This window comes from Panulirus ornatus, chromosome 50 (genome assembly GCF_036320965.1).
Source record: "Panulirus ornatus isolate Po-2019 chromosome 50, ASM3632096v1, whole genome shotgun sequence".
NCBI lineage: Eukaryota > Metazoa > Arthropoda > Malacostraca > Decapoda > Palinuridae > Panulirus > Panulirus ornatus.
The window spans coordinates 9067865-9090924 of record NC_092273.1 but is presented as its reverse complement, the minus strand read 5'-3'; the positions used below and the strand labels follow the sequence as shown (position 1 = coordinate 9090924).

The 23060-nt window shown below is 47.1% G+C and overlaps 1 protein-coding gene across 8 annotated transcripts in view; it reads left to right on the top strand.

The window, feature by feature from the left end:
• LOC139764574 (uncharacterized) overlaps window positions 1–23060 on the top strand; it is a 396710-nt gene that overhangs the window by 25594 nt on the left and 348056 nt on the right. For 6 of the 8 annotated variants that reach the window (XR_011716407.1, XM_071691374.1, XM_071691373.1 and 3 more), the window contains exon 6: window positions 22702–22815. The exons of the other annotated variants lie outside the window; for them this stretch is intronic. Coding sequence is in view for 5 of the 6 variants with exons in the window: in XM_071691374.1 (XP_071547475.1) it covers window positions 22702–22815 (114 nt within the window). In the remaining variant the exon portion in view is untranslated. The remainder of the gene's footprint in view (window positions 1–22701; window positions 22816–23060) is intronic. 8 annotated transcript variants of the gene reach the window in all.

Genomic DNA, 23060 nt, shown 5'->3' with positions numbered 1-23060 from the left:
AACCCCTGTATACCACATCGCTCCAATTCACTCTATTCCTTGCCCTCCTTTCACCCTCCTGCATGTTCAGGCCCCGATCACACAAAATCTTTTTCACTCCATCTTTCCACCTCCAATTTGGTCTCCCTCTTCTCCTCGTTCCCTCCACCTCCGACACATATATCCTCTTGGTCAATCTTTCCTCACTCATTCTCTCCATGTGCCCAAACCATTTCAAAACACCCTCTTCTGCTCTCTCAACCACGCTCTTTTTATTTCCACACATCTCTCTTACCCTTACGTTACTTACTCGATCAAACCACCTCACACCACACATTTTCCTCAAACATCTCATTTCCAGCACATCCATCCTCCTGCGCACATCTCTATCCATAGCCCACGCCTCGCAACCATACAACATTGTTGGTACCACTATTCCTTCAAACATACCCATTTTTGCTTTCCGAGATAATGTTCTCGACTTCCACACATTTTTCAAGGCTCCCAAAATTTTCGCCCCCTCCCCCACCCTATGATCCACTTCCGCTTCCATGGTTCCATCCGCTGACAGATCCACTCCCAGATATCTAAAACACTTCACTTCCTCCAGTTTTTCTCCATTCAAACTCACCTCCCAATTGACTTGACCCTCACCCCTACTGTACCTAATAACCTTGCTCTTATTCACATTTACTCTTAACTTTCTTCTTCCACACACTTTACCAAACTCAGTCACCAGCTTCTGCAGTTTCTCACATGAATCAGCCACCAGCGCTGTATCATCAGCGAACAACAACTGACTCACTTCCCAAGCTCTCTCATCCCCAACAGACTTCATACTTGCCCCTCTTTCCAGGACTCTTGCATTTACCTCCCTAACAACCCCATCCATAAACAAATTAAACAACCATGGAGACATCACACACCCCTGCCGCAAACCTACATTCACTGAGAACCAATCACTTTCCTCTCTTCCTACACGTACACATGCCTTACATCCTCGATAAAAACTTTTCACATATATATATATATATGTACATATATAACACGACTGCAAGATTGTAAAGGTTTCCCATAATGCACAAGATACCTGTCACACACACGTCCTGAGCATCAAACACTCGGCATCACACGGGGGAGGGATTTGTCACCCCTGCTGTTGTGTCTACTTAAGAAAGTGATAAGAATGTGAAGTCATGGAGCAGCAGGGGAGAGTTGGCGTACACCTGGCCAGTGGAGAGAGGGAGTCGCTATTTATAACACCTTGCGGGGCGACGCTCCCTGCTTTACCTCTCTCACTTGTACCCCTGGGGTGTGACGGTGGAGAGTGAGGACGACTCTCCCTGATTTACCTCTCACACTTGTGCCCTGGGGGCGTCGGTTGAGAGTAGAGAATGAGGGATGGATAGAAATGAAACCCTTCACATGAGGATAGCGGGCAGAGAGAGACGTATTGATTAAAGAGGGAGGAAATGAGTAGTGGGAAGGAGAGGGGATAGAGAAGAATAAGAATTAGAATACAAAGAAAAGGGAAAGATGGAGGATGGTGGACAGTACTGTATGCTGTACCTTACTAGACTACCTCTAGAGGAATGGGAAGAGCATATTATGCCAGTTGCGGGTGAGTGAGGACGGGGTGTTGTGTTTTGGTGATGACAGCCGGCTAGCAGGGTGGGTCTGTTGTTAGGGCGAGGCGAGGTACGGGAGCAAAGTTGTCTGAGGTTGAGAACTAAGGAGAGAGAGAGAGAGAGGTCTGCTTAAGGCGAGGGACACGACAAGGGGAAGCCGCAGGTTGTACGACGCTCTGTCTGACTGGCTGGGTCACACTCTGTGCAGGTTGTGTGACGTCCATGGTACCCTGTTCACACCTGTTTGAGCTTGTCTCCTGCGAAGTGAGACTGAATGGTCTTAAGTAAGGAGTGTGCAAGAGGGAGAGAGAGAGAGAGAGAGAGAGAGAGAGATCTACCCAGTGTGGAGTGAGGGGAATATCTGGGGACGCCTAGGGCCGAGGCTGGATTTGTTATGTCGCTGGGAGAGGGAAAAATAATGTCAAGTGTCAGTGGTGAGAGAGAAGAGGGGGGTTACACTTGGTTATAATGGCGTGGCCTTTGACTTGATCTTTCTTGCCGGAGTGCAGAGAAGAGGCTTCGTGGTATTTACTGTAGCGGGTCTGGCGGGGCTGAACACAACGGTGGGCAGAAATGGTTCACTCAGGACGCCAGACGCCACCGCGTGGTTAAATATGTTGCACGGGGCTCAGACACTGAAGGGGAGGTAACTCCTGACAGTGAGGCAGGTCTTGAGGTATATGCTTGTCATATAACGTCATCGACATGTGTTCGCTGCCTTGCAAGGTTTGAGGTTTGAAGCCTCGAGAGGTGCCCTGCCATATTTGAAGCCTGGCGAGGTATTCCACCGGATTTGAAGTCTTGCGATGGTCTGCTAGATCTGAAGCTTCGCGAGGGTGTCCCGATAAGGTCTTGAAGCCTCGGGAGGCATTCTGCAAGTTTCGAAGCTTCACTAAGCTCTTCCGCCACTTCTGAAGCCACGCGAGGAACTTGACTTTAGTGAACGGTTGAGTGCGCGTCACAGCGTCACTCATCAAGTATTTTAGAGCCCGAGTTACAATTAGCCAGGGGAGGAAGTGTGGGGGAGGGTGAACCACATGCCGCACGTGTGTTAACAAGGCTCTGACCAGCGATACTACTTTTAGACGAAAAAGGAATTCCTTTTTAGACATTATTTCATCTCAGAAGCAGGCTCGGACATGTGCCTAAACCCGGAAGAGCTCTGAAAGGAAACGCCTCCTAGGCAGTTTGTGTATTTAGCAATAGGGTTAAACCTCGTGTCAACAAGGACCAGTCTTCATACTTTGGAAATTCCTCTTAACATTCTTATTTTGAAAAAGAGAACAGCGAGTGGAAACGAGTCTCCACTTGGGGGCGCCGCGAAGATTCGATCCCGGGCCATCTTGAACGATGTATAGTCTAGTGAGAATAACGAGTAGAGAGAGAGAGAGAGAGAGACGAAGAGAGGTGATGCTTGGAGGATTATCGAGAAGGAAGCCTTTTTGCCGGCAACCTGCCTTGTTTCACCTGACGATCATTGAAAAAAAGTATTTATTCCTCTTGATAAACTATAAATGATTTATTTCTTTTGACCAGCAGGTCTCCCTTCAGGTTTATTCGTGAAGTAGTTCTAGTTTTCCAGTGAAATGTTCAGCTGTTGAGAACTTCAGTACGACCCTTGAACATGAGATACATCCCTCAGGTATGATGGCCTTCGACCTGAATGGGACAGGTCAGAGGCGAGGATATCAGCATACCCATGTTTCGTACCGTCGTACTCAAGGGTCGTACCGTCGTGCTTAAGGGTCGTACCGTCGTACTCAAGGGTCGTACCGTCGTACTCAAGGGTCGTACCGTCGTACTCAAGGGTCGCACCGTCGTACTCAAGGGTCGTACCGTCGTGCTCAAGGGTCGTACCGTCGTACTCAAGGGTCGCACCGTCGTGCTCGAGGGTCGTATGTCGTATCCAAGGGCAGCACGTCGCGCTCATAGGGTTGGTTCAGAACATACAGCATTTCTCCCAGATAATCACGCAGCAGTAAGAGGCAGACGGCCATGTTCTCCACTCTCAGTACTTACAAACAGGTGTGTGTTATCTCCCCCTCGCCCAGAACATATTCCTCTCGTGTGTTTTTTTTTTTTTTTTTTAGCGAGATAATCAGTATCATAACTTTTAGGTAGGTAGTTCTGGCGCTAGCGGCTTCCTGTCTGCTTCCAAGACGAAATGTAGCGAGTGTTGTGGGGCGGCTGCTGCGGAGTCTTGATAAACTGCCGTGATATAGAGTGGTTTAACCCAGCCCCAGTCGTCATGTATTTTCCCTATACACTTGGACACCGTGCACCTACGCTAGCCGGTTCCCTGTACACCCGTGGGTTTACCAGGTTATTTTCAGCCTCTGTGTGTGCATAGATGCGGAAAGTCTGGGTGGGTATTGAGGAGTGACAGATGAGACGATAGGGATGGTGTCAGTTGGGTTTCGAAAGACGATCGAGTTGTGAGTGGTTGTACAGAGGTTAGGGGATGGTGTAGATAGACAGTGAGACGTGTGCAAATGGGCAGGAAGAGTTGAGGGGTATTACAATTCAATGGGGTGCGATGAGAGATGTTGTAGATGGGTAGTGTCTACGTGGGTAGAGCTGTATGTGTGTATGTATGAGGTTACTGAGAGGTGATGTAGATGGGTAGAGTGAATGATAACGCAAATAGGAGAGATGAGGGTTTCCTGTTGGATATGAGGGGCTGAGGGAGGGTAAGACACGGTGCAGATGGGCAAGGAAACGTCATATAAGTGGTAGGTGGGAAAGAGGAAGGAGCTCCTCCCCTCGTATAAACCCATTAGTAACGAGACGTGAAAGCCCTTAACACACTCTCGTAACGTCTGTCTCTAGTGGCCACCATTGGTGTTACGTTTACAGTGAAGCGGGGGATTACGAGGGGAGTGTCGCTCCGACTACATAACACGAACAGACTGTTACACTAGGGGGAGCTAAGATCTAAGAGTCGTGCTGTACAGGTGAAGGGATTGAAGGGTTCTGAGTTGTGTTATGTAAGTTATGGTGGTTTTTGAGGCGTGTGTATACAGCTTTTGATCCCCTGGATACGACCCTTGAGCACTACGAGACGACGCCTTACCTTTGATGCTGCCCGGCCTCTAACGTGACCCCTTCAGGTGTAAAGGCAGCGTGGTTCACCCTGGTGAGTCTCAGTGTGTCCTCCCCTACCTCCACCTCACCACACCCACCCGCGTATCCTGGCCTCCAACACCGTCATGAGACTCCATCCTCCTCCTCCTCCCCCCTTCCCTCCTACCCCCTCACTGATCTTACATCACGCCGGAAGTGAGTGTGACCTTCAACTAGAAGAACAATCGCTTGCGTCATATCGTGACCTTCCATTTCATGCTGGAGTTGTTGAGTGTTATGGGGTACGAATACTGGGAGGGATGGACCTGATTAGTCGTGGAGAGCTCGCCACACTGGGGAGGTTGGTGTGTGGGGTTGACTTACGCCAGGGGGACGGGGAGGTTAGTGTGTGGGGTTGACTTACGTCAAGGGAGGAGGTTGGTGTGTGTGTGTGTGTGTGTGTGTGTGTGGTAACCTCCAGGAAGGCGGGATTTACCAAATTCCCGAACTTATGGTTGAATGTCGTGTAACACTTGGGGAGGTTGGTGTGTCATGAGTTTACCTCACTTAGAAAAGGGATCAGCGTGCATCAAGACACTTACACTTTACAAGTAAAATCGTAGGATGATTCTCGTACATATGCTGATACCTGTCGCCCATATTTGCTCATATATATATTTTAGATATATTATCTACACCTTCCCTGTGTGTTTGTGTTCATGATATTATCTCGTAATATGTCCCATGAATCGACAACCCTCATATCAAGGGTACACGTCTCTTTCAGTCTTGTCTGTTTGAAAACCAGTGCATCGAGTTCTGTCTTGATATATAAGTACCTTAGTGACAGTTATTTATCGCTATCTTCCATTTGAACACCTATTGAATAACCTCCCACGTTACATCATTCAAAGGGGTCGTCGGTTTGTATGTTCGTTGTAGGTCGTCTGTCACCGTAAGAGATCAATTTCTGATCTTCGGCATCAGTATCTATCCTTCACTCTTCTGTGTGTATAGTGTCTGGAGATTCTGTTTCCTATTTACGTACCTGGGCGATCTGAGCGGAACCAGTGTGCCGTGCGACGCTGTGATTGGATCACACGGGACGGGGACTTGCCATGTGTGTGTGTGTCTCTCTCCAGCTGGCGTTCGTAAACTGGAGATGTGTCACATGATAGGGATGTGGGTCTCAGTGACTCAGGGGGGAGATGTGCTTTCATCTTGTGCTGCGGTGCGACCGCTCCTGTCTGCATCGTCCCTCGCACGACTCACTACTGTCCGGCCTTGGTGTTGATGACTCCCGCTCGACCTTAGGACGACCACGATCACCCGACATTGTTACGACCCCACCAGGCCTCAGTGCGACCACTAGTGTGCAGCCTTGAGTCAGGGGCAGCAGGGCTTCTCCCAGGATTATGCCTCAGAAACAAATGTGTGTACACTCTCCTCCCACTCTGACCTCAGTCACTGGCAGAGTTGTTGAAATATTCATACAAATAGAAAAAAAAAATAGATACGATATTATTCTGGTCATTCCTACTACTACTGTTGCTACTACTACCACCACTGCTATTATTACTACTATTACTACTAATAGTAGTGATATTCACCCTAAAACTTTATGTGAACAATAGTTCGAGGCAAAGTAGAGCATAAGAGTTCAGTATGCAAATGATGACAGCGACCGTAGGTAGGGGAATCAGCCTTGTAATCATATATGTACACTCATCTTGACGCTGTCTCTGGAGTATCGTGCGGTTGAACACTGGTATTGAAAGCCCTTGAGCCACGTTTTATGTACCCAGCAAACACTGGAACACACACACACACACGAGAGAGAGGGGGGCCACTAGTGTAAAACTCCCGTACAGTACAAATAGGTAAATACAAAGGTAATCTTACACGCCTCTGTAATTCTTTATATGCACTTAGGCAACACCAGTGTCCGTTATCTTTCAGTTTTAAATACTTCAATCTGGGAAAAAATAAAAACTAGATAATATACAGGGAAGATCCCATACAAAGTCAGGGAGGAATCACTCACGAGATCCTTCATGTGTAGGGCTTTACGTAACACTGAGGAACACTTAACTTTCCCCGTTACAGAACTCTGTTACTCTGTGGTATACTAGATCACTGCAGCAGTGGGGCGCTACGGAACTTTGTTACCCAGTATACCAGATCACTGCAGTAAGGCTTAGCAACAGGAGCACATAAGAACGATCATTAACCCTTGAGTTGACTCATATGGCTGAGTAGCAGCAGGAAAGTTAACGGCAGTAGAACCTTAAAGTAACAGAGAAGCAACAGTGTCTTAAACAACCAGTGGCATAGTTGCACCACATCCTTCGAGGCTGATGAAAGTTACATTCATATTTGAACAAGATGAAAGTATTTAATTCCTCACTGTCTTCTCTGCATTTTCTTTTCCTTTTCTTAATAATAAAAGGTTGAGTTATCGTTCGCAAGGGAATGAGATAAAAGGTAATTATATAATCGAGCCTGAGTGGTGGATTCCATTACAGTAAAGAGATCCACTCCGCTCTGCTCTATTGCCTCGAGCGAACGAGTGGACTTGCATCAAGGTTGAGGCCATTACCGACCGAGGTGAACCTCAGGAATCCACTTGGAGCTGCAGCTCTCCTTACTTACAGTTTAGTTCGTTACATCCTTGTAGCATGGAGGCACGGCCCTTGATAAGGGCGTTGCCATCCTTAACAGTGATGGTCTGGCCTTTGACCTGACCCCTCTAGGGTCACACACACACACACACATATGGCAAGATGTGTGTATATATATATGTGTAGTCTCGAGGATCTTAGTATGATTAGGAGCCTCATAATAGAGAGAGATTCGAGCTGCCTGGAGATCGAGTGATGGCCTTTATATATATCTCTCTGTAATCTCTCTGATAACCTGGAGATAGTGTTCTGCCGCACTGTGTTTGATCCAGTGCCACCAACCACCCTTCATTCTACAGCCTGCTGACGTCTCCTCAAATATCATTTCAAGAATTAGATGTTGACTTGTTGGTTTGACGACATGATCTTTCAACTCACACACACGCGCGCTCGCGAGTACTGTGCAAATAGGAAATGATTACCGACATTTTTTTTTTTTTTTTTTTGTAGTACACGTACGCTATTTGCATCTGCACGACAAGTTATTACGGTATATAAAGAGCATCTTGCTTCTTATCAAGGGATTTGACCACCACACTTCATGTTTGTGTCGAGTTAGGTGATGAGTTTTTATTCTCACTTTGGTACCCACGCTTCTCGCTAGGGTTACTCATCTCTCTCCCCTGATAGGATCACGGAGGATGAATTACACCTGTATCCGTAAAGAAGAAAAAAAGAAAGTTTTGAAATCACCAAATGCGGTTTGGTGAGCGTCCTTAGGTGAGGTGGCTAGCCGAGATGACTTCATCATCACTGGCACAAGGTACCACCTCATGTGCCAGTACCAGGTACCTCATCTGCTGGTGCTAAGGCACAACCTCTCACGGCACCAGGGTATCTCCTCCCGGCACCTTGTATTCCTAGCGGCACAGGGCTCCTCCTCCTCCTCCTCTGAGCACATGTTATCACTCGAGTGGCGAGGTCTGCAGACATGATAAGGGGACAGTTCCTTCTTATCACTGATCACAGCAACGCATCCTCGGCCTCACAACGCCTTGCACTGCCTCCCACACCAGATCGTGTGCCATAGTTTGACCGCCGCTCCAACAAGGTCAGCCAATTATAATAGGGAGTTACATAGTATGGGAGTTTTTACCCTCGTTAACCGTATATACCGATGGATTGTTATTTAGTCTACGCTCGTTGACCGTAGGTACCGGTGAAGTGATGTTAGTTTGCACTCGTTAACCTTAGGTACCGATACAATGGTAAGACATTAAAAAGATGAGTCAGTATATATATATACCACGTTAAGGACTCAGCATGAATCACCATGTAATGGTAATATTACACCATGACCTTATCCACAGGTCAGGGTTCATGGTCGTACCACTTCAGTGACCTAATACTTCTTATCAGTCTTGTGTAAGCGTGTTACACAGGTGAATCGGAGGAGGTGCGCGTATGTTAAGTGTCATGAAGTTTCGCTTACTTCCAAGGGTGTTTCCTGACTTTCCTGGGAATGCTATGTACTGACCCTAGCAGTGCTGGCTGTGATCTCTGACCCCCTGCAGTGCTGGCTGTATGTACTGACCCCAGCAGGGCTGGCTGTGACATCTGACCCCCCAGCATGTACTGTGCACTGACCCCAGCATTGCTGGCTATGATATCTGGCCTCCAGCAGTGCTGACTGTGATATCTGACCCCAGCAAGTGCCATGCACTGATCCCAGCAGTGCTGGCTGTGATCTCTGACCCGAAAAGTGTTGTGTTCACTGCCCGTAGGACAGTGATGCGTGGTGTATCATCTCCCAGAAGAGCACACAAGAATCTTAAGTGTGTGGGAAGAGGATCTCATCTGTTACGAGGCAGGCGCTGGTACCCTCCCCAGCGGAGGGGGAGGGTTGCAGGAGTCAACCTCCCCTCAAGACACGAGTGGGTGAGGGAGGAGGAGGAGGAGGGTGTTAGTGATGAAGGACACCCACCCTCAAGGAGGGTGAGGGAGGAAGGGGTTGGTTGATGGTGGTGTTGATAGTCAAGGACGCCCGTAAGCCTCCCTTGTCTCCTTCACTTACACCCGCATGAGTGTTGTGTATCTTTCACTTTCGTCGTCGCAAATGCATGGAGGATGTATATGTATGCATGTATACTTAAATATACACATTGGAGAGCCTTGTGGCTTGATGCATCGCGACCCTGAGGGAATGACGAGCGGGCCTGACATTTCTGCAACCTGACACTCCTTGTTGTGCTGTCTCCTCACTCTGCCACAGTCCCTTCACCCTATCACAGTCCCCTCACCCTGCCACAGTCCCCTCACCCTGCCACAGTCCCCTCACCCTGCCACAATTCCCTCACCCTACCACAGTCCCCTCACCCTGCCACAGTCCTAACACCCTGGCACAGTCCCAACACCCTGGCACATTCTCCACACCTTGCCATTGCCCCCTCAGTACCAACGTCCCTTCACCCCTCACCCTGCCAAAGTCCCCTTACTCTGCCACATTTCCATCACCCTGACAGTGCCACAGTACCTTCACCCCTCACCTTCCTACCGTATCCCCTCGCAACTTAACCGTCGTGTCTTGCCATGGGACCCTGAACTGCAGTTGTATTTCTGAGAAGCCATTTTTTTTTTTCATGCTATTCTTGTACACGTTGTGCTGTAAATTATTAGTACATGAGCGTCCTTCTCGGCATTAAACTTTCTGAGGTCAGTAATTTCCTTTTCCACGTATATGTTGTCATTTACAGACACTGGTGGATAACATGACGGCTTTTGCTCTCTCGAATATTAATTGAGACTGATGGGTGGTGACTTAATGGCTGCCGTTGGAATTTCTGTGTATAATCCTTTTGTATTCTCCTCGTGGATCCACTTTAGCCGCTGGCTGGCTTCTCCCCTAATTGCTGGGATAATGATTTCCGTATGTGAGATGGTCTTTACAAGGCTGGGCGTCCACCATGAAGCTCCCCGATCTTTGGCATGGCCTGTGTTCAGGCCTCACACGTATTCGAATTGTCTTTTGGTGCTGATGGTCCCTGTACGTCTCAGTGGAGGTCAGTTTGCAGAGCCTTCCGCACCAGGTACTACGGTACGGGGTGGTGTTTGACTGGGGGTCTCGTCTCGGACGGGTTTCAGTTTTCGTATTGCCGTTGCAAATGATCCGCTTGGTTTCTCTTGGTTTTGAACTCTTTTTTTGAACGTCGTTTGAGTTTTTTTTTTTTTACCGTGTATTTAAACTAGTGTTTTAGTTTTTATGAGATGTTATTTACGAGGTGGATTTTGATACTTCTTGAGCACGACTACGACCCTTGAGCACGACGGTATCACCCTTGAGCACGACGGTACGACCCTCTTGGTTTGATATGGGCTGGTTTGTGACACGTCCATTAAAGGGTCAGGTCACAACCAGGCGGTGTCATACCCAAGGGTCGTGCCGTCTTGGTTAATGTAAACTACCACTGTGACCTAGTCAAATAACCTAAGCTTACACACACACACACACACACACACACACACACACATATATATATATATATATATATATATATATATATATATATATATATATATATATATATATGTGTGTGTGTGTGTGTGTATGTATGTATATATATATTAGCTGCTTCTTCGTTCCTCTTTTCTGCCCCACTGCGATATGCGATTCAAGCCAGGCTGCACAGTGTTTGCTCGTCTGGCATGGAGAGCGGCGATCTGTGCCAGAGTTCGGCACTTATTTACGGCCATCAGTGTGGGCCTGGCGTGTCTCATCTGGATGACCCCTCCGCCGCGCCGGCACATTAAATGTTAATGGCTGCGATTATCAGTGGATGATCTCATCTGCAGTCTGTCATATCACAGATTCTCATTTTCTGCATAATGAATGTCGATGGTTAGTATTTGGAATAAAAGGAAAACGTTCTTTTATTACCGTAATGTCTCCGTGATTTGACTTAGGTGTCTTTTTAATTTTCTCTGTTGAGGAGCGAGTCATGGAATTCCCAGGTGGTGTCATAAGGGCCGCATATAGCAAGTTGGCGTCAGCGTTCGCAGGAGCAGAGGCGGCCTGGGCGGGGCCCCTGGTGTCTCCCGCTGCCAACAGATGGCTCTGGCACCCAAGGAGAGACGTGGGAAGTTCACTACGATTAAGTCGGTGTTACTCACCCCTCCTAACCGCTGTCTTATGGACGGAAGTATTATCCCTTGATTTTCCCACCTCAGTTTTATCAAACTTTGATTTGTACGTTGATAGTGTCGACCTCTTTGATTTGTACATAGTTAGTGTCGACCTGTTCGACCTCCTGCTCTAGTTAGTGGAGCTTCATGCCTGGGCAAGCGACGGGTGCCAGCTGACCTCATCGAGACGCATTAAACCTCAGGCACTTGCACCGCTTCCCCAGGAAGTAGGGTGCAGTAGAGGAACATTATAAGAAAAAAGGGTGTGTATCTGTCTCCCCCGTGTTCAACACGACGGCACAGCCCTTAGGGTATGGAGACCCGGCCTTTTTGACCAAGATCTGTAAGGGTCAGGGTCTCAGGCCAGGTCTCCTTTTGTCCCTAAAGGGCACGGATGCTCGTGGTCAAAGGGTCGTTACTGTCTTGTTGTCCAAGGCGATGAATAGGCAGGATGGCGGTGGGTTGGCCTTTTGGTGGGACGCTGGTGGCATCACTTCCTCATGCGTAAGGAGGGATGCGTGGCTGGCTCAGGTCCTGGTGACGGCGGCTGGCCACTCGCCCACACCAGCTATATAATTTTTTTTTCCTTTTTTGCTTTAGTTGTTATGAGGGGAGGGAGGGGGGGTGACGGGTTTAGGTAGGGAAGGAGGGGTAAAAAGGAAGGGTAAGACAGGGAAGTAGCGGGAAAAGGGAATGGTAAGACGGAAGGAGAGAGGAAAAGGAAGGGTATAAACACGGAAGGAGGGGAAAAGGGAAGGGGTAAGACAGGGAAGGAGTGGGGGAAAAAGGAAAGAGTAAGACAAGGAAGAAGGGGAAAAAAGAAGGAGATTGGGAATGAGGGGAAAAGAAGACGTTATACAGGGAAGAAGGGAGGAAAGACTGGTTTTAGACAGGAGAGTTAAAGCGAAGAAACGAGAGATAATAGTAGAGTATGTATACTGCAGTGTGTAGATGGTTTGATGTATGCGTATTTCATGGTGCCTTAGTATTGCACCCGTGGCATACTGTGGGTGGATGTCTGTGTATCGCTCTTCTCTGTCGCTCTAGAAAGGAAATTAGTGAGTTGGGCCAAGAGCTGTGCATTGTGTGGATCTCGGTGGGTAAATGGAACTTCTTCCGAGGCTTCAGCTGAGGCTCCGTGAAGAACCAAGTGGGTTTCCTACTTCTGTTGTTGTCGAGGTGTTCGGTGTGTCTGTAATTCATATCACCGTTTTTTATTTGTTCTGTTCTGCTGCCCTCAGGCATGTACCATCTGAATGTGCCTGAAGTCGTTGACGTTGATCGTCGAAGCTTTCGATGTCTGGGTATTTTCGTATGTGACGAATCGCAGAGTCTTGTCTCAAACCCTCTGTAACCTCGCCACACATGATTTGGTGGCGAGTTAAGTAGGCAGTTGGGGAGTAGGTCAGTATGGCGAGGATCATAACCCATGCGAGATGTAGTTCTTGCCGTAACGGAAGGTTTCGGAATGTAAATAAGATTATCTGTACTGCTTTCACTTCGCGTTGCTCTTTTGTTTACGTGGTTTGATAAACCTTGTGATGTCAGTGTGTGGCCACCACGTCTTACTGGGGCTGTAATCCAGTCACCCTTCATTACTGTTTCGCTAAGCATCCGTCTCCTTAGCGCCACAATAGTGAACTCGTTATTGTTTTTCTTTTTTTAGTATCTAGTTTTTCTTACAGCTTTTGAGTCTGGATAAATGTGCTGTCGCAGACTTCTTGCTTGAGTGTCTTCGTCTGTGTCATCGTCACAAGGTGACTGCTGCTCATGGCACCCGGGGTTGCTATGCTGTGGGGAGGGTGGTGGGGCCTGGGTCAGCGACACATCCTCTCAATCAAAGCCATTTCTGTCACTCACGGGGGTGAGGGCGCGAAGGTGGGAGAGGGTGGGTGCCAAAGCTCGCAAAGCACGGCCAATGATGCCATGAGGGAAGGGGGGGTGTGGTTATGTGACATGAACCCAGACTGATGCACCCATTGATATACGGATGCCAGACATGTCCACCTATGCGAGGCATCGTCTCGTCGTCGTCATGGTTGCTAGGTGGTGCCAAAGGCCACGGACGTCAGCTGGCTGGCGGCAGATCCGTCAAGCCTGCAGGAGGAGAGGTGTCCGAGACATGTGCAGCAGGCAGTGTGAGCTCAGTGCCATCAGCTGAGGGTGAGGGAGGGAGAGGGGGGATGTCCAGCCATGGCAGCGGCCCAAGTGAGGAGAACTGCGCCTTCCCCTCCCGCTCTCCCCTCCCACCTCCTGGTAGTGGGGTCACGTGTGCTGGGCGGCCACACCTCGCTGCCCGCCCTCGCGCGGTAGCGAACCTGCCCATTTGCCTCATAGCGGATGATATATCCGCCGCCATCACCATTGGATATTATTATAGTCTTGTCTTTTATAATTTTGACATACGGTTTACTTTTTCCCTCGCCAGTGTCGTGTTATTCCTGTGGTACCTTGATGGTATACTGCTCTAGGTAGGCGAAGTACCAATCCCTTGTAGGCCACTGGCCTGTTAGAACCACGTCCCTGGACGTGGACACCCATGGGTTAACTAGAGTCGAGTTGCTTAGCCAGTCCTGCCATATCTGAGTTGGTTTACCCCCAGCCGAAATTTGATACCCATATGTCTACTAAGTAGAGGAAGGGTGAACTGCTGGGTAAGCTGTGTACCGTCTGCCGGCACCAGATGGTTGAACTCACGTCAGTAGATTAGAAGCCATCAGTGACACGTAATTTTTCTGTATTCTGGCAGCTGCAGTAACCGTATGGCTGAGTGCCACAGTGTTCACGGTAGTACAGCACTGGCGGAGAATCGTGTTACACATTGTGTCTGCCACTACGTCCTCCTCCTTGGTTAGTCTAAGACAGACGAGGTCACAGGAAGTCTGTCCATTGCATCCTTCATGTAGATGAGTCGGAAATATATCCCGCGGTACACAATTTATTGGAAGGCATTCTTCATTGATCATCATAAAACTTATATCTACTGACGCAGCTGCTTCAGTCAAGGACGGAGTGAGTCACTCCCAGGAAGGGATCCACGAGGTTTAACCATGTGTTGGAAGGCCATGAGGCTCTCCCCCGGCAGCTGGCTGAGTCTTGCTGTGCTATTTACACCCAGTCCCCTGCAATATGCAGTACATGTGAGTCGGAAGCACTTTTGCATGTGCCCCCTTTTCCCGCTCGTAATAAGGACAACTGTGACGAGAGACAGGTCTGCACCATTTTCGGAAACAGTCGTCCGTAAGAGCTAGTGGAACTAGTGTATGTATTGGTCAGTATCTTGTGGCAGTACTGTCTCGTTTAGGAAGGTAAACAAATATTTCTCCTATCCAACAGAGGAGGACATCTCGTCCATTGACTGTGGTGTTACTGAGTAGCATTTATGACACTAGGGATGCCAGAGACCAGGTCGAGATGAACATTACTGTTTGCTGGAAGGAATGTACTGTCCTTGGGGGTGGGAGAGAGAGAGAGAGAGAGAGAGAGAGAGAGAGAGAGAGAGAGAGAGAGAGAGAGAGAGACCCAGGGCTGCACTTCACAGAGACACTACAAGAATTTTACTGCCGTTGGATCCCCGGCCACACTCGCCCTTACATGTGGACCTGGTGGTATGAGAACTACCAGCGCCGTATTAGTTGGGTTGGTCGGTGTCTCGGGACTGAATCATGACACTAGGTAGACATGTTGATGTAGCTGGGTGACGAAGGGGCTGGGTCATCATCCTCCAGCAGGTGGCGTATACCACAGAGTCAGCACGTGCCTGGCCAGAGGTTGCATGTTCGCAACATTCTGACACTTTACAAACACACTCTCTCAAGCACGACGGTACGGATCTTGGCATACGATGGCTGACCTTTAACCTGACCATAAAGGGTCAGGTCAAAGATCATACCATCATATATATAAAGTAGCGTCAAGGGCTGTACCGTCGTAAAGATTCAATACTTTTTGTTCTATAACGAAGTAAGTGTCAACATTTTCTGTGTCGCTGGAGGGATTACATGTGTGTGTGTGTGTGTGTGTGTGTGTGTGTGTGTGTGTGTGTGTGTGTGTGTGTTTGTGTGTGTGTGTGTGTGTCCCTACTCCTTCTTGCACTTGTTTGTTATCCCTTGCCGGAGGAGGGTGTTGGGGGGTTGTGGAGGAGAGGCACAGGGCTGGAGATGCCAGCTACCATCGGGACCCGAACTCCTCCCTCACCATTCCCCAAGTAGCCTGCTTAACACAACATAAATCTCATGTTGCCAGAGATCCGTTCTCCAGAACTGTTCGCCATCTGTTCTATGGGGAGGTTCGTCTGATCACTTTAACTTCCCCTGGGGGAGGGACCTCAGACTTTCACCCCCACGTTACCTAATCTCACACAGGATCACTGAACGTGGGAACGTGTAGGGCCACATCAAAGGTGGACGTCGTGGCCCCTTAGCTGTGGCGCTAGTGAATATCTGGGGTTCCTCAGCCTCGTAACTCATGCGATAAGCACAGACAGCCTCCCCGCACCACACACCGCCTCCCTCTACCTCACGATAGTTCCTCCTCCCACCTCGCGATATCACCTCCTTCCACCTCGCGATAGCACCTCCTCCCACCTCGCGATAGCACCTCCTTCCACCTCGCGATAGCACCTCCTTCCAACTGACTGTAGTGCCTCCCTTCACCTCACAGTAGCGCCTCCCTACACCTCGTGCTGAACAACAGAGAGTGTTCGGCGATCTTGGCTTGTGACCCACATTAACAGGCCTCTGTGTGTGTGTGTGTGTGTGTGTGTGTGTGTGTGTGTGAAGGTTTTAGCCATGGTAAGTGCGGCAGATGGCTGGTAGCGCGCAGCTGTACAGTACAGACGGCTGACTTCCAGGTCACAGAAACAACTGACCGACTGACTGACTTCCAGGCCTCAGAACAGCTGCCTTCCAGGCCGTAGCCACACATTTATCGGTGGTCAAGGTAGAGGTACTCGATTATGTGGATCGTGGGGTGACCTTTGACCTGACCCGCTCACGGAGCATTGAATACAACATCTGTGGCTAATTATTAGCCTTGTTTGACACATACTGCATTATAGTTTTCCTTCATGACTCTTATGCAGTGTATATTAACTAAATATATCCATTATACCGGCATTTTTTGATATTGAAATTTAGAATAGTGCATCCCACCTTTTTGTCAGAAAAATTGATTAACATTAAAGATGTAAAAACACCATGTTAAGAAGTCTCTCTCTCTCTCTCTCTCTCTCTCTCTCTCTCTCTCTCTCTCTCTCTCTCTCTCTCTCTCTCTCTCTCTCTCTCTCTCTCTCTCTCTCTCTCACACACACACACACATACTAATCATCCTTGTACAGAGTCGCCAAGGTGCTCGAGCACGAGCGTATGCACACGTACGCACACTCATGCACAGGCTTAGCGTCTTTGACACCATGATTCACGCACAGACCTGTAATGGTGGCACTGGGGATGATGGCACTGAGGGAGGGCCAGTACCCACGAGGATTGTGGCAATGAGGCAGGACCCGCATCAGCAACTCCACCTCCCTCATAGCGTCTAACTCGGGGTGAATAATAGCCCTTGCTCCTAGCACGCTTCGTACTGAATCTTCCACATTCTTACACACATTCCTCTTCGAAATGGCTGAATCTTGCCTCCCACCATTTCATCCTCATGACCTTACTGTTGTCCATTGATGATCTAGACAAACACCCGCCCCTCGTGGACATCAAGGGCACAGATCAGCCGCATCGTAAACTGGTGTGTGGAGTCAGGAGTTTGGCATCTGTCTCGTTGAGGTTAATTTTCAGCTGAGACACCAGAATGCTCTCTCTCTCTCTCTCTCTCTCTCTCTCTCTCTCTCTCTCTCTCTCTCTCTCTCTCTCTCTCTCCTCTCTCCCCTCTCCCCTCTCTCTCTCCCCTCTCTCTCTCCCCTCTCTCTCTCCCCTCTCTCCTCTCCTCTCCTCTCCTCTCCTCTCCTCTCCTCTCCTCTCCTCTCCTCTCTCTCCTCTCTCTCTTTCTCTCTCTCTCTCTCTCTCTCTCTCTCTCTCTCTCTCTCTCTCTCTCTCTCTCTCTCTCTCTCTCTCTCTCTCTCTCTCTCTCTCTCTCTCTCTCTCTCTCTCTCTCTCTCTCTCTCTCTCTCTCTCTCTCTCTCTCTCTCTCTCTCTCTCTCTCTCTCTCTCTCTCTCTCTCTCCTTTCTCTCTCCTTTCTCTCTCTCCTTTCTCTCTCTCCTTTCTCTCTCTCTCTCTCTCTCTCTCTCTCTCTCTCTCTCTCTCTCTCTCTCTCTCTCTCTCTCTCTCTCTCTCTCTCTCTCTCTCTCTCTCTCTCTCTCTCTCTCTCTCTCTCTCTCTCTCGCGTTTGTAAGCCCGGGTGGTGTGTGTTTGGGAACCCAGCATACCTGGTTGAGTGGCAGTGATGTGCTGTGGTATGTGGCTCGCCTGGATTGCGAAATATGACTAGGACGCTGAAAGTGTTTGTTCTGTGTGTGTGTCGTGGCAGGGTATGGGGCCTTGGTAGGGTATATGATACGTTGTTTTAAGGGAATGGTTATGGATGAGTCTGACTCGAGTTACGAAGGGAGTGTGTGCGTGTGTTGTATATGTAGTGCATACTGAGTGGTAGCGTCTGAAGCCTGCTTAGACGTGGGATATAGCAACAGCAGCAGCTCCTCCAGAGCAGGGCAGTGTCACTGAGGAGTGAGGTGAGGATTGTGAGTGGGTGGGGGTGTGTTGGCCAGGGCGCGTGAGGCATTAAGAGCCCGTCGGATCATGGTGGTTCGCTCCTGCCTCTCCTCCTCCTCCTCCTCCCCCTTTCCTCACACTATGGCCGGCCGTGAGGGCCACGTCCGACCCAACACGTGTTGAGGGAGGCGCCTCCGCATCGTGACAGAGACAGAGATAGCCGGTCAGTCTCCATGGCTTTGTTTTAGTGAAGGATTACGAAAAGCAGTATTATGTAACGGGATTCTAACCTGGTAAGGGAGACACGGGGTCGGTTTTGGTTGTTCATCTTCTCAGGTTGGTTCCTCGCAGCGAGGGCTTGAGTTTGACCTTGAAGGCGTCTGTGGCGGTACTTGGTGTAATGATTGAAGTAGAGCTGTTGACCGGAGGGTGATCCACCCGTCGTTAACTTCTTGAGCGCAACGACGCGACCTCTGGGCGTGATAGCCAGGCTCAAGGGTCGCACTGTCGTGCTCAAGGGTCGTACTGTTGTGCTCAGTGGTCGTACTGTCGTGCTCAAGGGTCGTAATATCGTGCTCAAGGGTCGTACTGTTGTGTTCAAGGATCGTACCGTCATGGTCAAGGGTCGTCCCGTCGTGGTCATATTCACCAGTGACAGATATGAGTTAGGAGTGTACCGTTGAGAGCAGCGATTTGTACAGGTGTGTCCATCTTCCATTCCATATTTGACTTCTTGTGACTATATGTATTCGAAGCATCCGAAGCAGTTTGTTTGTTACTGAGGTGTATTGGGTGTTTATTAATAGAACAGCCTAGGTGTATTGGGTGTTTATTGATAGAACAACATAAGTGTATTGGTTGCTTATTATTAGAACAGCCTATGTATAGTGGGTGCTAATTATTAGAACAGCCTAGGTGTATTGGGTGCTTATTATTAGAACAGCCTAGATGTATTGGGTGCTTATTATTAGAACAGCCTAGATGTATTGGGTGCTTATTATTAGAACAGCCTAGATGTATTGGGTGCTTATTATCAGAACAGCCTAGGTGTATTTGGTTGCTATATTAGAACAGCCTAGGTGTATTGGGTGTTCATTAGAACAGCCTGGTACTGATATCATGTTGGGCACTTTTCTTCATAAACATTTGGCGACAGCATTCCAAACGTGACGTAAGGTCTAATCAGACATTGCCCGTGATTTTTTTTTTTATCTGAATACAAGCAAAGGTGAAATTACATTCCTGCACGCCGCGCATGTTTCTCAACCCGCGTGAACCGTGATTCTTGCACTAAATCATTGCTGGATGGGGACAGGAGTCATTTTTACGGATATAGATTTCACTCGGTATTTGCACATTCAAGTGAAGAAAAAGTTAACCGAATTCGTCTACAAATTCGTTTATATTTTATCGTTTTGGGATTCCGGAGTGTAAATATTTAGCGCTACTGACTGATTTCGGGTTGGTCGGGATTCGAATCCTTGTAGACACAGTATTGGTGCATTACACATGATAGCTAAAGACTGAGTTTGAACGAATGTGGCCTTTTTTTGTCTTCCTAGTGCTACCTCGCAGGGGGAGGGGGAGTGCTGTTTTATGTGTAGCGGGGAGGCGACGGGAATGGATGAAGGCAGCAAGTATGAATATGTACATATGTATATATGTATATGTCTGTGTATGTATATGTAGGTATACGTTGAAATGTATAGATATGTATATGTGCGTGTGTGGGCGTTTATGTATATACATGTGCATGTGGGTGGGTTGGCCATTCTTTCGTCTGTTTCCTTGCGCTACCTCGTTAACGCGGTAGACGGCGATTAAGTATGTATATATATATATATATATATATATATATATATATATATATATATATATATATATATATATATATATAATGAACTGAAATTGAAGAGATCAGATATGGTTTTAGAAAGAAAACGTGACATATTCATAGGATGACTAAAGCAGAGATTCTATGATGGGTCTGGGACACAGACGTTGCCCGGGAGTCTTCACTGTTTTTACTCCCTTTATATATATATATATATATATATATATATATATATATATATATATATATCCTACTGCAGATTGTTGTCTTGACGCCTCCTGGGTGCTTAACGCTCCTTATCATGTGTTTCTTTTACAAACACAAGCACATGTTATATATATATATATATATACATATATATATATATATATATATATATATATATATATACTGTCGGACTCGCACAATAATGCTCAAGCGTCGCACTGTCGTACCTAGTGGCCGTACAGAAGTGCTCAAGGGTTGTGCCGTCGCACTGAAGAAAATTAAGATGAGACATATTCCATGTACACACGAACAGTATTCTCAGTACTCAAGGGTATGAATTATCAGACCTGCCTGGCCGCATTAGGCCTACGAGACCAAAAGTGCTACTATTAGTGTGTTGTGGCAAGAGACTGCGCCAGCCGCTCTCCGTGTAAGGGAGGTGTGTAGATAAGCACGTCTTCTATGGAAGCCAAGCCACCTGTGCCTGGCTCTCGGCAGCTGTTCTCTGTCTCCTTCATTCCTTCCGTCTCTGATCTGGAATTTTCTGTCTCATCTTCGACATGTCCTAGAAGGGTAAGGTCGTAAGGCGAGTCGTCATAGCCAAGGGTCGTACTGTTGTGCTCAGGGAGGTTAAGAAGAAACTACATTAATATTCGAGCATATATTCCTTCGTTCGCCATCCTGGCAAACAGTAGTCTGTGAGCGATACCCTTTTGCCTTTGACTTCCCCCATGTCGGGTGTCTCTGATTCATTAACGTTTATCCAACATTTGATTCGTATAGCAATAGACATCCTAAGTAGACCCCGTCTCTCATATGCACATCTACATATAAGCTATTCTTTTTGCCATTATAACCATCAAGGAAATTGTTTGTATAAATAATATTGTTTTGTTAAACGCCGATTTGTCACATTTATTGCTTTGTATACCGGAGGTTTCCATATCTTATGTATGGGTTAGTGTGTCAAAAGCAACACTGTAAAGTAACACCCATAATAGTTACCCATGTCAAAATGCGACTGAATGTACGTTTTCTCCAAACTGCGCTTGGTGTCCATTTTCTACCACGTTTCAACGTTGACTAGCTAAATTTGTGGACTGCGATCCTATCGTTCATACAATGTTAACTAATAATAATGTTAACGTTAATCATAATGTTCATGTGTTTTACCATTTTCTAATTGTATTTTTTTAAAGTAAAGGTATATGTATTTTTAATTATCTTTAGGGGCGTGGCGATTTCTTAGGTTCATATAAGTGGATTCATCACAGTTGGTAGTGTTTGGTTCCACCAGCAGCGATACCTCAAATGAAAGTTGTTTTACATTTGTCTAGGTTTCTCTTGGGGGTTTGTGTTTTTCCTTTCATATGAGTTTAAGGTTTTACAAAGGAAACTCTACTAATTCAAGAAACGTATTACAACATTCTTCAAATTGCGGGTCATACAAATTGTAACAAAGTCCATTAGCACGACTGTCGTTGATGCTCGTAACTTCAAATCGCTGCTCCCAGAAAGTAAGAGAATTTCCTTATATATAAATGTGAGGCTGACCTGTAATCTGAGCTTTGTTTCATTTTCATGTGAAAATGAGACAATAATGAAGACGCTGACATTAAGGATGATTTCTCATGGTCATGGTGCTGGGTGATTTATATTCGTAAAGTTGTATTAAAACAGTGATTAAAAGGGACTTCATTATCTTCCCTCCATATACATCCATAGTGTCATCTCTTGTTGAATGTAGTGGTTACTTGTTGACACAGAAAGTGTGGGGGAAGTAATCCTCTTTGAAAATGACAGCTGTTTATCACAAGCGCATGGGTTGTTGAGCCGTAAAAGAGATAATAATGATAGTAATGATAATGATAGGAATAATTATAATAATGTCAATAATGATAATAATAATAATGATATTATTATTATTATTATTATTATTATTATTATTATTATCATTATTATTATTATTATTATTATTATTATTATTATGATTATGATTATTTTGATAAAGACAGCAGACTGTAACTTATGGTTTAACACGATGGACCACAGAACAGACATCGACCAGATCTGGCGAAATATAACGAAGATCCACATTTCCTGTACCCCAGCACCTACCACACATGAAGCAAGAGTAACCCATTCGAACGACATACCGTCTCCCAAAGAACTAAGAAAACCACACTCGTGAAGCACTACTCGGAAATTAGCCACAAATTTACCGCACCTCTAAACAGAACAGTCATGGAAAACCCATACAGAATGTACCTCGAAACAGTTGCTCACCCGCAGACATTCAAAATGCGATTTAAAAACCATAAATATTTAATTTTGAATTACCCCGGCTCAGTGGTTCCTCTAGTGGTGTCCTTGTGAACTAAAAACCGTTTATTTGCTCTTGTGTTTATATATATTGTTTGGGGTGTGGTGAATGGGGTGTTGGGTGGTGGTAAACTTATGAGTGTTGCTTATGTGACAATATCATCAAAAACCAGTTGAGGTTGGTTCTTCTTCCCTCCCCCACCAGACCCTCCAGGAGACAGAGCGCAAGCGCGCCGGCGAGCTCCGTCGGCTGCACGATCAACACGAGGCCAGCATTGCTAAGATACACAAGGCCAACAAATCCGAGGCAGCTAGACTGGTGAGTGGGGGGAGACCTCGGGGAAGGTGTGGAAAAGGTCTTTTGGGAACCACACAATCACTGTGCCTGTAGCTTAGAAAGAGAGATATGTAAATATAATGTAGAACCCTCACCCAGCGTGTGTGTGTGGAAAGTTGAAATTTTGTGAGTGTTAAAAGAACTGGATTTGACACTAACAGACTGTTCTTTTCAAAGAAATTCCCCAGTGCTCTGAGATACACGGCAACTTTTTTTTTTTCTCCTTA